This window comes from Felis catus, chromosome X (assembly GCF_018350175.1).
Source record: "Felis catus isolate Fca126 chromosome X, F.catus_Fca126_mat1.0, whole genome shotgun sequence".
Lineage (NCBI taxonomy): Eukaryota > Metazoa > Chordata > Mammalia > Carnivora > Felidae > Felis > Felis catus.
In genome coordinates, this window is record NC_058386.1 from 100,536,113 (window position 1) to 100,554,740 (window position 18,628).

The 18,628-nt window shown below is 44.0% G+C and overlaps 1 protein-coding gene across 7 annotated transcripts in view; it reads left to right on the forward strand.

Moving 5' to 3' along the window:
• Window positions 1–18,628, forward strand: part of GRIA3 (glutamate ionotropic receptor AMPA type subunit 3) — a 266,792-nt gene that overhangs the window by 65,568 nt on the left and 182,596 nt on the right. For all 7 annotated transcript variants that reach the window (XM_019824236.2, XM_023249377.2, XM_023249378.2 and 4 more), the window contains one exon: window positions 5,951–6,190. In XM_019824236.2, coding sequence (XP_019679795.1) covers window positions 5,951–6,190 — 240 coding nt within the window. The remainder of the gene's footprint in view (window positions 1–5,950; window positions 6,191–18,628) is intronic.

An 18,628-nucleotide genomic window follows, 5' to 3' on the forward strand; every position in this document is an offset into this window, starting at 1 on the left:
CCTGTAACCTAATTCAAAGATTTGGAGGATTAAGACATAGACATCTTTTGGGAGGACATTATTTGGTCTACCACACAGACAAAATATGCGTGTACGTATGCATGTACACAGCCACACAAACACACACCATTCCTCATTAACATCATCACCATTTCAGAAGAGAAAGGACTACATACAGGAATGGAAATAAAAATGATATAAAGAAAAGGACTGTCATTCCTAAAACAAAACAGTTGTCAACCTTACTTTAATACACACACACACACACACACACACACACACACACACACACATGCATATTTCACCAGGCTGAAAATTCACCATGGACCAACACTACAGCTTTAGAAAGCACCGGACTATATAATGTCATAAGATCCCTCACAGTTCTAAGTTTCTTTGATCCCCTAGAATTCACTGAACTATGGTATTACCTGGAGAACCTTCTTGTGATGTGTCTCCATCAGTCCCTTCACAGCTATATTTTTCTTCTTCCTGCTTGCTTCAAATGTGATCATTAAGTCAGCAAGAGACTTCAGTTTCCTTTTTTCCCCCTGATTCAAAAGGCTATGAAAAGTGTTCTGTAAATGATATGCAATATTGCTATTCTGATCTTTGGGGTAATCAAGTTGTTTGACATTTTTGTAATGATGCCTTTTGGAATATGGGTGGTGTAATTAGCTGCTACATTGTACATTAACAATACCTGTCCCGACCCTATAGACTTGGGGACTATAAATAAAAGCGTGACAGCTGGCTCCAGCCTTGCTTGTCATTCACCATTGAAGAGAACACAGCCGGGAGCTACACTAGAGTCCCCAGGAATCCAGGATGTAGTCAGAAATGGCATCTTAAACAAGAATTTGGTGTTTTGTTAGCAGGAAGAGATGGAGACAGGCACCGTTAGGAAGGAGATGACCAAGGTATTTCCTGCTGGGAGGGCACAGAGGTCCCAAGAAGAGACAGCATTTTACCAGCACTTGGTGCGTTATATGGGGAGGGAAAGATTCAGCAGAAATAGCACATTCTCAAGCCAAAATAGCAGAGTTGCTTTCTTAAACTATTACTCCGCAGGAATTAAAATAGGAAAGAGCACTGAAGAAATGTATAGGGGAAGGGTAAGAGAAGAAAAGCGACGCTCACCTGGTTACTCAGTGTGACACCGAGGGTAGTGGTTTCTGTGGGGAGAGTAACCTGATGGGGTTAACAGGGCAAAGTATGCTTGGAAGAACTGGAAAGAGGAAGGAAACAGAGAAAGAACTGTTTGGTTCCCACGTTATACGTTAGGCACCGTAAACATTTTCCATGTACCATTTCATTTATTCCTCACCTTATTCCCAAAGCAACATTTAATAACTGAGACATTATATTTTACTCATGTCATTTATTATTGTCTTTCCCCCTCGCTAGTATGTAAATTCCAAATGGACAGGATCTTTTTATTCTCTCCTGTATCTCCCAGGGCCTACAACAGTGCCTGGAACATAATAGGTGCTCAGTAAATATTTGTTGCATGAATAAGTAGCTAGCATTAATTGAGTATCTATTATGTGCCCAGCACTGTAATAGATGGCTCCCCATGACTGAACTCATTTTAACTTTCACAACCAATACTGAGACAGGCACTATTATTATCCCAATTTTACAGATGAAGAAACTGGGTTGGAGGCAGAGATATTGAGTAATACTGAGTGACTTATCCAGTAAGTGATTGCTTGATTATTTCAACCTAGACAGTCTAACTCCAGAACCTGACTATGGAATCACTGTCTCATACTTAGGCTCATAGAGATAAGTGACTTGCACAAAGTCATGCAGTTTAAGACTGGCAGGGCTGTGGTTGAAACCAAGGTCTGACTGTTCCAGAAACTGTTGCCCTTTCTTCTGTACTTCCCTGCTTCAGAAGATTGCCAAGATAGTGATTTCTTCCATTATCATTTTGCCAAGGACTCACCTTCTGATACAAGCAAGTGGGTGTGGTTCATTAAGGATTCAGATAGCGGTAACAGCATTCATCCAAAAGAATCACGGGTCCCAACAGATCACCAATCTGCCACCTGATCTTACTGTTGGTATTTGGGGCCGGAGGCAGATGAGGCATGGGAAACCCTGGTGGAGCCATCTATGCTGAGAGCCAGGCACTGAGGGGAAGTTGCTTTCATGCCGGGCAAATCCCGACCCATGCCGTCCTACATAGCTCCAGAGGTAGGGATGGTAGTTTCTTCCTCTCTTTGTGTCGCAGTTTCTTTATGATAGGGAGGCATCGGTGGGCTCGGTTGAATCAGGAGAGCTTTACTTTATCCCTTCACATATTGGACTTTTCCACATAACACTTCATTTGGAGAAATGATTCCACGTGAAAAACCGTGCTTTAAAAAAAATCACTTCACAAAACAGTCTCTGGTTCCTTCTAGCTGAAACCTTCCCGGAATCTAAAAACATGGAGACTGTCCTTTGGGTCAGCACAGCATTCCATTCAGCCTTCCTTTCTTTCTACAGCTAGGAATGGGCCCAGGGACATGCTGTGAGAGGCCATTCACAGGTCCCCTGGGCCCCAGCTTCTCTCAGAGGCCGTTAACCCTGTCCTCACGTGGCAGTTGTCTTCCCCATTGGGACTTCCTTTTTTTTCTTATTAAGTGTTTAATTTCCATTCCAGTATAGTTGACGTGCAGTGTTGGGTCAGTTTCAGGCGTACAAGATGGTGATTCAACAGTTCTGTACATGACTCGGTGCTCATCACGATACGTGTACTCTCGAATCCCTCCCATTGGGCCTTCTACTTACATTACTTGTATATGTTGAGATAGAGCAAAAGTAACTCTGCCCAGTAGTATTTGCAGGACAGCTGTGCCTCTGTTGTTTATATGAAGGGAATAGAACATTTACTGACTTTCTCTTAACATTCTTCTTGTTGATGTCCGCCACCGTGTGTCTCTTGGACCACAGTAGCCTAGTGTTGCCTGAGGGTTACTGCTGATCTACAATACTCCTAAGTCCTTTGTCTGAGCCACAATTCCACTCCCTCACACCTGCTCACTCACACATTTGTATAAGGTTTTCCTTTGTCTCGTTCTGCTTATCGTATACATAGGCTGAAAGACATCGCTGGGCACTCCTTCCTGCAGTCTGGTTTTCACATATTCAATATGATTCCCTTTTTATAAAGTTCTAAAACAAGCACAAATCACAGTGTATTGCCTCGGGGTGTGTGTCTGCACATTTTAAAGCCCCAAGGTGATGATAAACACAAAATTCAGGATAGTAGTTATGGAGGGAGGGCCAGGGGATGTGAAAACAGGGAGACAGGTAAAAATAAGTTATCAGCAATGTCATAGTTCTTGGGTTGGGTGACAGTTTCATGAGTGTTCAGTGTGGGTGTTCATAAATAAATAAATGTCATAAGTAAAATATGACAGGTCCATATATGAACTAGTAATGTTTAATTCTATACCCCGGAGGTTCAAAAACAATGATTAGAAGAGGAATACGAGATTTGTTTTTTATTAGCCAGAATCTCACTTCCATAATATACTTTGATTTTGTTTCCTTCCAATGTGAAGGGCTTTTTTAAAACTCTAAGTGGATCATAACTATAAGTTTGCCTCTCTTCAAGTTAATTTCCCCCTCAGTTATTATCCATAACTTAGATTGGGGTTCTCCTTGTTGGAAATATATTGCGTTTCCCCATGAAACTACTTTGGTCTACGGTTCACGGATCCTCTTCTTATCTTGGACCTTGCATGCTAGTTGCATGGATCCAAGAATTACCAACTGCTGCCTGAATGAAGGTCAGTGAAGGGCCATGAGTGCTTGTTGCCAGATAAAATACGTGATTGCTAAATTTGAATTTCAGGTAAACAACAAATAGTTCTTTAGTATTTTTATGAATTTGAGGCATACAGAATTCTCTGTTTCACTTGCTAAATCTGGAAATCCTATCCCATTGGGCCAATAACCACTCTTTAATGTCATTATTGGATTGGGGTCCTAGGGAGTATGAGTTTTGGAGTCAGACTGATTCCAGTTCAAATCCTGGCTCCTCCACTCAAGACAGAACATTTTTGCCTCAGAACTCTTATCTGTTAAATAGAAATAATAGCAATATGTCACCAGGTTGTTGGGAATATTAAATAATACTTGTATTGTACTTAGCATAGTGCCTGGTACATACAAAGCTCTCAGTGGCTATTATCATTATTGTCAGTTTTATATGGAAGATCATGTGCACCAGCCAAGATCTGACCTCCATTTACAGGATCAGTTTGGGAATCGACCTTCCTTAGCATCTTCCTTGGTGGTGACCAAGGCAAAGTAGCATCTAGCCTCTTCCTCTTTGTTTCTGAATACTTCTTTTGGCCCCATGTCATGAAGTGCCCCAGATTCATTTCTGCAATTGGCTCTCTATTTTTACTATAAAGACCTTTTTTATGTATGTGTTTGGGCGTCACTTAGAATTCCTCAAGTTGCAGGCTATTGTCTTCCCTGCTGGAGATGCTTAGGTGACTGGTAATCACCTTTGAGATGCTATCCTTAAGCCAATGAATGACTTATGAGTTTGGCTAACAAAGGGGAACAGCTTTGATCAATAATCAGTTTAAATAGAATGCAGGGAAAGCAAGATCCCGCAGATACTGAGAACTCTCTGTTTCTCACAACAGGGTGAAGAAAGAAATTAATTGGTTTTTCACTTGCCTTCCTCCTACTCCAACACCTTCCTTCTTTCTGGTGCCCCATGCCTTCACTGTTTCTCTCTTCAGGGAGGACTCCAGACCCTTTACGTTCTCTTCTCCGACCCACCCTTCCCTCTCAAAACTTACCTATCTGTTTACACACCCTCCCCAGTGTCTAAGAGGACGTAGGACACATTAATTCATCTTAACATGCTAACAGCTTAAAAAGATTCTATTTAATCCCCTTCCCAAGCCACAGAGTTTTTTTTTCAACACCTGAAAAAGTAAGCCTGACAGTGGCTTCCTAGCAGATAAGGGAGGCCGTGCAGGATTCCTTAAATCACACGGCATTATCAGCTGCCTGTTCTGTCTGCTTCGCATGAATGGAAGGGAGCGGTAGAGCAGATAATCTAAAGATCATTTCCACTTGGTTGGGGAATGCACCACACGGTGTTGTTGTAGCTGATTTGCTTTGCTAATTATGTTCTACTTAAGCTAATATTGAATTTGGTTCACATTTTTTAAGCTCATCTGGGCCAGAAGAGGGAAGAGGTGCTGGTGTGGCCTACTTTGAAATGAAAGACATAAAAGTTCTATGTGTGAGCTGATAGATCTAGAAGGTAAACGCAAAAGGAGCAAGATAGAACTTTGCCAACTACACCTCCCTCACGTGACTCCTTGGGCACCGAAAGGCCAGTCCATCCATTGGCCTGCCTAGAATCTGGAATCTTCATCAGTGGCCTACATTAAGGGCCTTCATGATAACGTAACTATGACTGAAGCATTACGTAACCTAAGAGGAGTAACACGTTTCCTAGCAGACACGTTAGCAATCTGCCTGATGAAATCATCAGTCCAAACTGTCCTCTACTGGACACAGTACCAAAGGGGTGGGACACCAGACTGATACTGGCATGGGTACACTAAGAGACCACTGGGAAGCTGTGTTGTGAGTACGAGAACACCAAGTGCCTTGTGGATGAGCTGGGAAGGTTGCTGAAAGAGGGCAAGGCAACCTTCACCTCTTTCCTTCCCAGTTTCTTAGCTTCTTGCTCATGGTAGACATAGAGAATACGCAACTCTATCAAATAAATTCTTCCCTTCCTTACTCTTCCCCTGCTGGGCAACTGGGCAAGGGCTTCTGGAGATTTCAGAGACCTTGGTTTTCCCTTGAGGCATGTCATTTAGAGCCAAGACTAACTATACACTGTCTTTCCAACCCTACAAGCTGCAGCAAGGGACTGTGGGGCTATTGAAATTTCTTCCTCTTTTTCTCATTGCAGTCTGCTCCCAGTTCTCAAGAGGGGTGTACGCCATCTTTGGATTCTATGACCAGATGTCAATGAACACTCTGACCTCCTTCTGTGGGGCCCTGCACACATCCTTTGTGACGCCCAGCTTCCCCACTGACGCAGACGTGCAGTTTGTCATCCAGATGCGCCCAGCCTTGAAGGGCGCTATTCTGAGTCTGCTGGGTCACTACAAGTGGGAGAAGTTTGTGTACCTCTACGACACAGAAAGAGGTAAGAAGAGGCATCTGCTCTCCTCTTTGAATATTCATGGAACAGTGGTATTCAGCCTTCTTCAACTCATGTTGGTTCCCTTCTCTTTTAATAAATAAAATTGAATACTCTTTTAAAACTGTATTTAAATTCAAAATGAATTTAAATGAAGGGGCACCTGGGTGGCGCAGTCGGTTGAGCATCCAGCTCTTGATCTCAGCTCAACTTGATCTCGGGGTCGTGAGTTCAAGCCCTGTGTTTAAAAAAAAAAAAAAAAAAGAATTTCAATTAAGACCGAAAAATTGATGCGCTGGTAATTTTAGATTCTAGTTTTTCAAACTACATATGTCCTCCCACCCCCGGCCCTGAAAAGGGGTTTGGGACTCTCCTGGATGAGTCACTGTTGTGGAAAAAGAACCCTCTCCCCCCAAAATAATATATGTGGTCTAAAATTCACAAAGTAAAAGCAGCTTTGTCTAAAATAGAAAGAGGCATAAGCTGGAAAGTCTTGGAAAATTAATCCTATCACAGAGTGTGATTATCCCCATTTCATAGATCAGAAACTGAAGCCCGAAGAAATGCGCTTTTTCACTCAACCGTTTCACCACAGAGGTGGGGCTGGTGTCAAGGTCTCCTGCTTCTAGGGCTTGTTCTACCAGACCACATCAAGTCTTCAGCTTATAGGGCCTCAGCAATTATCTTCTGGAAATACTGAATGGAGAGTAGCTAAACCGGGCTTTGCGAACGGATGTTTTTTTCAAATAGTGAGGTAACATCCTGAGGACACATTCTATTGAGACAGTCTCAGAAATTAAGGGTCTGATCTTCAGTGGTATACAGTTAGGTGTATTCGTTAATTATCTAAAGCACACACGTTATAATTCAGCTAAGTAGACTCCTCTAAAGCCCAGTTATCTTTGAGGGGCTCCTCAGGAAAACCAAGGGATCCTATTACTGGAAGACTCAAAAAAAATCATGTGTTTGCCCGTAACTCTGGTTATAGGCTGGGCATGGTTCTTTCTGACTCAGAGAAGGCAGAAGCAAATGGAAGGCCTGTCTGCCCAAGTAGTTACCCAGAGAGGTTTTTCTAGGTAACTTAACCTGAAGGACCATTTTGTTTTTGGAAACCCAAAGAACTCTTCACTTCACTCCCATTTTGCTGCATCATCAAACACTGTAAGGAAATACTGAAGCCTGTATTTGCCCCATGGTACTTACTTCTAAAATATTATCAAATTTCATGAACCTAAAGCAGGAGACCAAGTTCAAGCTCTGCCATTAACTAGCTCTCTGATGTTGACCAATGCACTGAAGTTCTCTTGGCCTTGTCTCCTCCCCTAAGGCACCCCACTTCTTAATGTAACATTCTATAATTTTGTTGAGATATTATACCAGACACAGGATACTTTGTTTCTGGCTACTAACCCTAACTTCAGTTAATTAGTCAAGCAATTCTGCAAGTTGTTATCAACGCCCAATGGTGTGTTCCAGTCTCATGATAGATGATTATATAATAGAGTTCCAATGGGAGTGGACAGAAAAGGACATTCATGAAACAATCTATGAACAACACGGGACACTATCAAATTGAATACTACACTACAGATTCTGATTGCTATAAGAATTATGAAAATGAAGCACTCCAGGAAAGTAGAGTTTTCAGAGAAGGATGGCTAGAGGATTTAGGCTTTAAAGGATGTGTAAGTTGTGGATTGCAAGAGAAGAGGGAGATTTATTGCAAAGCAGAAGATAGAGTTCATGTGTTTTCTCCTCATCTCCCATGACCCTTCTTTGCCCATTAGCTGTCTGTTGGAGGAGAGGAAACAAAAGTCCATCGAGGTCTGTTCCTTATCCCTGCGCCTCTTCTCAAATCACCTCACTAAGTTGTTTGGACAATACTAAGGTCTTAGAGCCAAAAGAAACCTTTCCTACTCCTGTGTGTTGATATTTGTTTTCTCTATAGCCATTTAGCTGGTGAGACTAATCTAGTCTGCTTAAGAAATACTTTCTGTAGGGGCGCCTGGGTGGCTCAATCAGTTGAGTGTCCAACTCTTTATTTTGGCTCAGGTCACGATCCCAGGGTCATTGGATCAAGCCCCACGTCAGGCTCTGTGCTGAACGTGGAGCTTGCTTAAGATTCTCTCTCACTCTCCCTCTGCCCCTCTCCCCCCACCTCTAAAATTAAAAAAAGGAAAGACTTTCTATTAACTTTTACACTCATTTCTTCCTTGGAAAGCCTTCTTAAAACACTGAACCATGACCCCATTCCAGTACTTTCAATAACTTTTATTGACCACATTGGGAAGAAACAAAGTAGCCTATTCTTTAAGACTCAACGTAATTATGCCTCATCCAACTAACAGACCTATTGTTCCTATGTTACCTAATGAGAACCTTCCAATGGAGGCAGCTCCCATTATCCAGTGTTTCCCAAATGTGCCAGAACTATGCTTGGTCTCAGCAACTTCACTTCCACTGCTACCTAGAATTCTCTCCTTCATCTTGATGATGAAAATCCTGCCTATGCTTCCATTTTTCAGAGCCCACCTCAAATTCCACCTCTCCAAGATAGCCTTTTCTGGCTACTCCAGCTCTTAGCCATTCATTCATTCATTCATTCATTCAATCGGTGCCAGGGTTACAATCGTGAATAAGATAGACATGGTTTCTGCACATATCCTAATGGATAGGACCTAATTTTAAAAAGATTCTCAGTGATACAGGGCACCTGAGTGACTCAGTTAAGCATCCAAGTCTTGATTTCACAGCCCCACAATAGACTCAGCACTGACAGTGTGGGGCCTACTTGGGATTCTCTCTCTCCCCTTCTCTCTGCTCCTCCCCCGCTCATGTGCTCTCTTTCTCTTTCTCTCTCAAAATAAATAAATAAAACTTAAAAATTAAAGAAAAAAGATTTTCAGTGATAGCCTTGTTGAGAAGGGACATTTAAGTTGAGAACTAAAGGATTAGAAGGAGACAGCCATGTGAAGAATAGAGGGAACGAGTTTCAAGCAATGGGAATAGCAAGTGCAAAGGCCCTGTGGCAGGGAAGAGTTGGGCATGTTTGAAGAACTGAAAGAAGAGAAGTGAGGCTAAAGGGTAGTGAGGAGGTCGAGAGTGGCCTGAGATGAGACCATAGAGGTAGACAGGAAGCAGATCACAGCCATGGAGAATGGACAGGAGCCATGGGAAGGAGTATGAATTTTATTTTACCTTCATTGGGAAGTCTTTGGAGGATTCTGAACAGGGGAGTCATGGGATCTAAGTTTCTGTAGGGAGTAGAATGTGGTGCAAGTGTGAAAGAAGGGAAACCAGTTAAAAGGCTATTGTGGTTATTTAGGTGAGAAATGATGGCAGCTTAGGCTAGGCTGCAGATGGAGAAAAGTGGATGGAGTTGAAATACATTTTGGACACAGAATCAACAGAACTTGGAGACAGATTGACTGTGGGATGTGAGGGAGAGGAAGGGTTCATGGATGACTACTAGGCTTTTAGCTTGAGAGACTGGGTAAAATGGTAATGCTATGTACTGAGGTGACTGGGCAGGAGGAGAGCTGATTTTGAGGAGCGGAGATCTTGCCCACCTCTGAACACCCACAGAACCCTTTTGTCCAGGCCATTCACTTGGCACTTAACATAAGTGCTCTCCGTTGTCGTTTCACTGGGTCTGCTATATACCTTCCCAAGCCCCTCTCTCCAGAGTGAGAAAAAACAATTGGTTAGCCCTTAGATTTATACTTTGTGCCGACACTGGTACATAGCACTGGCCTGGAGACATATTTAGCGTTTTCCCAAACGCCATTATTGATTCATCAGGAGTAAGCCCATGTCCGTTTTTCATTGTTGGACTGAAAGAGAGAGAGAGGGAGAAAGAAGGGAAGGAAGCAAGCAAGCAAGGCTGGAAGGAATGGAGGGAGGAAGGGTGGCTGGAAAGGAAAGGAAAGGAAAGGAAAGGAAAGGAAAGGAAAGGAAGAAAGAAAATGGGAAGGGAAGAAAGGAGGGGGGAGAGAGAATCCACTTTATAAATCAGACTATGAGGTACAGTTCTTTAAAATATTCAATAAAGTATCTATTGTGTATTTTCTTATTTTCTACAATAATCATCTTTGGTTTAGTAATAAAAATTATGGGGAGGGATCACAACTGTGAAATCGAATTGTAGAATATTTTAAATCACCTAAGAGGGAGATGGAGGACAGAAAAACAGAAGGGAGCACCTATAATTACATTCAAATAAGCTAAATATCACATGATGTGACTCTACTGTATAAGGGCAGGGATAAGCGAGAAGCTGAGAAATGGGTTAAACAGCGAGGTCATTTAAAAGATTTGTAGCACAGGGGCACCTGTGGCTCAGGTGGTTCGGCGTCCAACTCTTGATTTCGGCCCAGGTCATCATCTCACACTTCATGGGATCGAGCCCAACATTGGGCTCTGCGCTGACAGCGTGGAGCCTGCTCGGGATTCTCTGTCTCCTCACTCTCTGCCCTCCCCTGCTTGTTCGCTCATTCTCTCTCTCTCTTTCTCTGAAATTATGAAACAATGAATGGATTTCAAGGCTTTGTCAGCTACACGTGGATTTCTGTCTGCAGAGAAACATCTGGTTTCCATGTTGTTTCATTAATACAAAGTTGAAAACTGTGCTCTTGGTGCTGTATGCACAGCAAACCAGTTCTTGGAAAAAGTATGAGGTTGACTACGTGAGATATCTGCCCCTCTGTACCCTCTCCTCTTTAGTGACATCCTTTTATTTACCCAGGGCTCCCCACTATGACACTTAACCTACACCTGCCATCCCTGGTGGGAGCAAAGCCTTGACATCTCTGTCCCAACCTGCCTCTACTCCTCCACCAAAACTTCCCTGCCCTACATTCCATTTCCACCGATTAATAGTCTTTCTCTGCAAGTGACAATAGTTCAGCTGACCAATTTACTCATGCTAATTTATCCATGGCTATTAATGACTTGATGTGTTATTACATCCAGGGAGGAAATTTCTATTCGGGTAAGGGCCTTCTGTGAATAGAACCCTAGTCCAAAGGGTGGCTTTCTGATTCTCGGATTCCAGGCACCGCAAGTCCGGTTTGGGAGGTCCCTTGTCCACACACGTTCTTATACAGAAAGTTCTAAAGCCATGTCAGGGAGGTGGCCACCTCTTCCCGTTTTCTACGAGACCTATCTTTTGGGTACAAGTGACCTAGTTCTCCGTGGTGCTAACATTTCCCCCAGAACGGCAACATACTTGAGAACTGCAGCCAGACTCTCTCGTGCACTCGACAACTCTCCTTGCTTTCAATGGGCACAGCCCACAGAGATCAAAGATTCTGGCCCAGGCTGCGGCTCTCAGCTTAGATAATGAGATAATAGTTCTAAGTGCCCTTTGAGGCAACTAGTCCCTACCTTCTTGCCGGTGTTCAATAAACTCCTGCTGTTTCCCATTCTCAACCTGAAACTCCCTACTCAGTTCCCAAGTAACTCTCTGGAAGTCAACAGCCTTCTAAAAGACCTTTCTATCTGCTCTAGAAAGTTGTGGCAGTAACATGGGCGGCGGCAACAGGTAGTCCATCAGTCAATAAGCTATTATTGGGCATTTTCTAGTGCTAGCTTGTGCCACACCACCATCAGTCAATAAGCTATTATTGGGCATTTTCTAGTGCTAGCTTGTGCCACACCACCGGCAGTGTTTGAGAGAGGCAGAATTAGGCCCTGCCTTTGAAGAGTTGACAGTCCTGTCGCTGAAACAGTGATTTATCTCAGGGGCCTGGGAAAAATTAATTTTTAACCCAACTGTTCCCTCATCCAATAATGACATTTGCATTCATTAGAGCCGACCCACTGTGAAAAGATTAAAAGTGTTGCCAGAGAGCGAGGAAAATGGGAAAATGTTGGAAGAGCCCAAGGGCTTAAGAGGTAAAGAGACTCCCCCGAGACCAGGAGAAAGGGATTTTCCTCGGAGGAATATTTTCAGATTGACTAGATTCAATTCCACACACCCTCCTGCACATTATTGTTTACCACCTACTTATGCAACCTGGCTTCGTCCCTCTCATCCAGTTCTACCTTCCCAAATAAAGCATAGAATCTCTTTCTCTTTCCCCTCTCTGTCTCTGTCTCTTGCTCTCCCTGCCTCTCTCCTTCCCTCTCCCTATTTACACACACACACACACACACACACACACACGCATGCACGCACGCACGCGCATACACATCCAATACCAATCAGTGGCACAAATCAATCAATCTCTATTATTAGCATCATTTTATCATACGATAAAATGATAAAGCAAATTATAAATAAGATAAATAAATTATAAATACGATGAAACAGTTTGATAAGAACGGCTGCCATTTCTTATAAGCACTCACTATGCACTAGGCCCTGAGTTTATGGATTATCACATTGAATCCACATGGTGTCCCTGCCTCTTTACAACTGAGGAAACCAAGGCATAAAAAGGCTAACTGATGGCTCCTAGGGTCACACAGTGCTGAAGTAGTGAAACCAGGATGTCAACCCAGGTCAGCCACATTCATAGTCTATGCGTGCTGTCCTCTGGACTAACACTTGTAACATTTGAAAACTTCTACTACCTGTTCCCATAGTCTTTCCTTCTGCCATTCTTCAAAGGACCTCCCTATCCTAGGTGTCTTCCTGTGGATGTACTCCAGGGGACGATTTCGTTCTTAAAGCCTGGTGTCCACAAATGAACACAAGAAATCGTGGTCCCAGAGTTCCAGGGATCTGGGTGGGCAGCGGATCAAAAATGCAGATCGAGGGGCAAATGAGTAGCCAAAGTAGTAAATACAGCCAGACTGGGGCGGGGGAGGGGGGGGCGGTGCCTGTGGTGGGGACCAGGCTGTGAGGTGAGGTGAACTCAGAGATTCCTCTCTGAGGCAGAAACAGTTCCCAGAGCATAGGAAGATCTGACCCTGTAGGCCGTCATCACTAAGGTGCCATTTTTGGTTGGAGAAGAAGAAAGCAAGGAAAGATAGATGTTAGGTCCTACCATGGCTACTTGGCAGGAACTTTTAAAAAAAGTAGTAGGTACCTTGATTAAAGAGGAAGAAGGGGAAGGGGAAGGGGAAGGGGAAGGGGAAGGGGAGGGAGAAGGAGAAGGAGAAGAGGAGGAGGAGGAGAAGGAGAAGGAGGAGGAGAGACCATCATGGATTGTTTTATTCTCCTCCACTTTAAGAACTGATTAAAAGATGTGCGAAGGTAACAGATGGCTCCAATTCTAGTCATGTCCATTTGCCTTCTGGGAAAAGCAAAGCCAGGAGAGTTTTTATTGAAATTCAAGCTACTTTTTACATCTGAATAAATTAGGAAGGCCCAGAGAGTACATTATCCTGTGAGAGACAGATACTAAATTCCCCTGTTTGAGCAGCAATAATCAGGGTTGACAATACCTGAGACATTCGGTAGCTTCTGCAGCCTGCCTAATCTATTGTGATGAGTCCTCAACTATGAGAGCATCTTGAGAGCCTGCACAATAATAATAGTGAATGACTATTTGGACTGGATTGTGAATAAAAGACCGTACATATGTCTGTAATGAGAATTTCATTGAAAATGAAAATACTGAAGCTGTCATATTTTTTAATACTTCGATTTGCACATCCTTGACTGCTTTGGGGCATAAAAAGAGAAAGTGCAGAGCAATTTGTTGTCAGCTCTTGAAATAAATTATCATTTAAACACTTCCTCTCCACAAAGGTTATTAGCTTAGTAGCTTGTTCCTGGGGTTGGACCATCAGTAGGGGAAAAAAAAAATCACAAGACATTAAACTACCCTTTCAAAAGCTGAATATTAGTTACTGTGGAAATTGTTCTCTCAGTAGCTTAACATATTTTGCTGTAGCTCTCCAATGCTGCAGATTAGACTGCAGCAACTATTAATAAATACTGTCATATTTTACAGCTGTCATGCAAAGCTGAAAAAAGGCTTCGCTGTGATTAGATCCTGTTTACTGTAATATTTCCAGCTCAGACTCAGAAAGGCAGTTTTCCTATAAAGGTATTTTCCATAAGTAGAATATTTCTCCATCAGACAACATGACTAATTTTAATGTATCATTAACTCCTTGGTGGCAGTGAATTTGAGGTTGAATTGACTTCACAGGCAGAGGTACGTCCCTCTCCAGAGACACATTAAGCCCAAGTGTCAAAATTGCTCTCTTGGGTTGTCCTTCATATTCGGAGACGGTGTTACCGTCAGGAGATGTGCCTCGAGTCGTCACCCTTCCCCCCAGAAGGACAAATCTGCACCCGTTTGTCCACCTTCTTTCGCCCTGTCCCTCTTGTGACCGATTGCATTGTTTGCAAGACAGCTGGTCAGGATTTAGGGCAGGAATGACACTTCGGTGGACTCGCTAGAAATTCTGCTTCCTGAGCTGAAATGCCATCATAAGAGCAAAAGAAATAAATCTCTAGCCCCCCTACCACGCGTGAGCTGTTTGGAATGGTACTCACATCTCTGAAAAAAGGTGACAGCTGGCGGGCTTACTTTTGCCCTGACCTTCCATTGCTTTTCATCGACCTCCTTGAGGAATTAACCCTCACCAAGCTGAATACCTAGTTGTCAACGAATGGGTGGTCCTGACATTATTAAGGCTTAGCTGATGTGTTCAGTAAATTCAGAGTTGAGCCCAAGAGGTCCTTGAGGAAGGCTCTTCTAAGTGTTCCTCAGGGGAAGAGACAGACTGTGGTGTGGACCTACAACCGTGGCTGTAAGATTTGTCCCCTGGAGCCCCTTTAGAAAAGAGTTAAAGCCAGGGCAGGAGCGCTAAGGAAGTTAAACAAAAGAAGGCACGTGGTATCTTTAGCACCAAGCTGGACACGGTAATGTGCGCAATAAATTTTACCTCTTATTATTTTATTATCATTATAGAACAGTGGTCCTCCATGGGGAGGGAAGGTGATTCTGCCCCCCACAGGGACATTTGGCAATGTCTGGAGACATTTCCAGTAGCGGGTAGAGGCCAGGAATGCTGCTGAACGTCCCACGGCACACAGGACAGTACCCACCCCCAAAAGAATTATCTGGAACAAAATATCAACAGTGCCAAGGCAGCAGCAGGGTCAAAGGACAAATGGTTGCAGGAACTCCTCCAAGGGCTGGCAATGAACCAACCTAGCATTTGATGTCTCTTACTGTGCCTAGATTGGTGTTAAGAGCTATGTTCAATAGAAGGTAGAGCCTTTGGCTTTGAAGAGCTTATATTATGGTCAGAGAGACAGGATAAGATTGATGCACATGAAATAAAGAGAAGTACAAAACAACATAAGGCAAGAGCTAGATTGTGTAGTGCAGATTTGAAGGACCGTGAGAATCCAAATAAGAGAGAGTTCGCAATAGACAAGCTGGACCCATCCGGGAAGGCTCCTTGGAAGAAGTTCTACGTTTTTCTGAGCCCACCTCCCAGCGGCCTCCCCTAGCAATGACGTTGCCTTGATTGCTAAGGCCAAGTTGGTATCTAGAACCGAAGCAACAGGGCACACCCGTCAACCGCTCCCAAACTTCAGAGCTCAGGGCAAGAAACACAATTAAAAGAAAAACCCAAAAAAGGAACAATGTTCCTTTTACTAAATGGAAAGCAATTACAGAGCTATTGAAAATAGGCGGTAAACAAAAGGAGGGAGGAAAATACTGGCGAAATTCCATCTTCCGAACTAATCCTGTAGCAAAAGTGCAATTTGCAACAAAATCAACAGTGCTCTCTCTCCCTCTCTCTTGCAGTCAAACACATCCTTTGGCATCAGCACCGCTACACATGATGCTTTGGCAGAAAAGTGTACGGAAGCAAGGGAGACGGGATATGCGTGGGAGGTAAAGGCGGAGCACAGCTCTCTTTGCCCCGCCCTCCTCTCACCCCCGCCCCTTCCCCAGTCCCTGTGGATCACCTCCACTCGCGGGGCGGGGGAAAGTCGGGGCACAAACAGAGACTACATCTCTCCCCATCTTCCTGGATCCTTTCCAGTCAATAAGTTGCCAGTGTCGGCTGCTGTCCTGCTTTGTCGACTCCACAAACGATCTGATTAATTCTCTGGTGCTAACTGCCTCAGCGGGCTTTCTCGGCAGTAGAACAGAGGCTAATTAAGATCATGTCAGCCGAGGAGGCTGACAGGTTATGTTCCTGGGCCACACTGAACTTTTCGAGGCCGCTTCAGCCACACTGCAGGCAGGCACTGCTTGGCCAAACACCCACTCCGTAGCAGGCTTCTCATTTATTTCCACCGATCCCTGCGTCGGTGGGTCTCCGTTTTGTCAAGGATTTACGACTTTCTCCTTGGGGTAGTGAGCTGCCACTGTGTTCACTTTGAATTCCATTGCTTCAGCTTCCTTTCATCTGAATTTTTAATATGCTTGTAAACAAAGAGAACCATTAATAGTGGGGCCGTTTTCCCTCCTAAATCACATGTGTGAGAGCATGTGCAAGAGTGTGTTTGCATCTTACCTGCATAGAGCCCATAGAGGTGAGTTTAGGACAAGTAAAGGAAGCCCTACTTCTCACAGCAGGTAGAAAATGGAGGAAACATATGGAACTCATTACACCAAGTGGTGGATTAGACTGAAAATAAAAATAGCTTCTCCCTCCCCCCAATAAAAGCTTAGATGAATTCATGGATGACAGACCGATAGTTATTAAGGGAAAGAGATGTTTGGAGATTTCTCTAAACTGAGGTCACCACAAATTGTGCGGTGGACTTAAGGGGCCATATTTGCCTTCTCGTAGGCAAATGGTCACACAGAGTGCCGCCATTCCATGCCCTGGGTTTTTAAAGATAATCTCAAGAGTCCGCTATGCATCTACGAGGTGGAGAAGAATGTTGAGAAATAGAGAAACGTTCACCAGGAACATTTTCTTTCTGTTTTTTTTTTAATGTTTAGTTTTGAGACAGAGCACGAGTGGGGGGAGGGGCAGAGAGAGAGGGAGACAGAATCTGAAGCAGGCTCCAGGCTCCCAACTGTCAGCACAGAGCCCAACGCGGGGCTCGAACTCATGAACCGTGAGGTCATGACCTGAGCTGAAGTTGGGTGCTCAACCAACTGAGCCACCCTGGTGCCCCCAGGAACATTCTTTGTACTCTCAGATAATCAGAGCCTGTAACCACACATCAAGAACAAAACCCTGTCCAACTCTGCCGCTAAGTAGCACGCGGGATCCTGGGCAAGTCACAGAGCCTTTCTGGTCCTCAGATCCCACAGCTGCAAGACGAGGGGGTGGACTCAATCATTCTTCAACTAACAATTCCTGAGTGTAGGAGTTGTATGTCAAAAAGGGCATTACTAGGGTTATAGAATTGAATGGAACAGAGTGCCTACCCGTAAGCAGCTCACCGTTTAGAAGGGGAGTAAACACGTGCAAATAAGTAAGTAGAATCTGCAAGTGATTCTCTTAGGTTCTAAAATGTTGTGGGCTATTATAGCACATCCATTTCCTTCTCTTCTTTCCCCGTAATGAATCCAGAACTCCTTTTCAAATGACCACTCTCGGGGTGGGTTATGGAGACCCAAACATTCACCGACATCGGCTTTGGAAATGAGCTAGAGAACTTGGGCACACTCACATTTCCTTCTTTCTCACCCCGTAGTGCCCAGCCCAGCCCTTAATCTTTCCTGGATCCTGCCAAGCAGAGGAGAAAAGGAAACAAGCCCTAGTTGGTAGAGTAGGATGACCCAATAGATCTTAGAACACGTCATGTTAGATCTCCAAATCAGGAACTGCCATAACACGCTTCTAACAGGTTTTCTTCTAATAAGGTTTTTGCTGGAATCCTGAATGGTGTCTCCTCCCCCCACTTAAGACCTTTACTGCTTTCCAATTCTTAAACCACAGCCCCACACAGCCCTTTCTAAGTCTCAAGGCTTCTGTAAAATGAATGCATTGTTTCCTACCCAAAATGTTATGGATTTCCTGAATAATAATACAGTTTTGTTTCTTCACTGTATCCACATTCTCTAAAGATTTAGAATGCTTTCCCGCGCAAGACAGTTCCAGTTTCGCATGGGTTTTTCAGAGGCTCTCCCCAAGTCTACATCCATATATCTAGTTTCCCCCTAAAACCTTTACCTTGATGCCCCACTGGGACCTCAAACTCAATATGCTGAACCCTTTGAATATCATCTTTCTAGAAAACACTCTTCTCCACCTGTGTTCCCATGGTCCTGCCCAGCTGCCTGAAGCAGAAACTTCATTCCTGAATCTTCCCTCTTCGTCGTTCCTCACACTCACCACCCAAGACCCTCTTCTGTGTTCCCTGACTCGAGTGCAAGGCCGCCATCACCTCCCACACCATCCTGCTATCTGATCTCCCTCATCCTAACCCCTACACTGCCTCCAGGCAACAATCTTCCCTTCACATCACTCACCTGCCTAAAAGCTTTCGGTGGTGACCCGTTACTCCTGGCATCATGTCCTAGCTTCTTAGTGTGGCTCAGAAGGCCCTGCATGATCCAA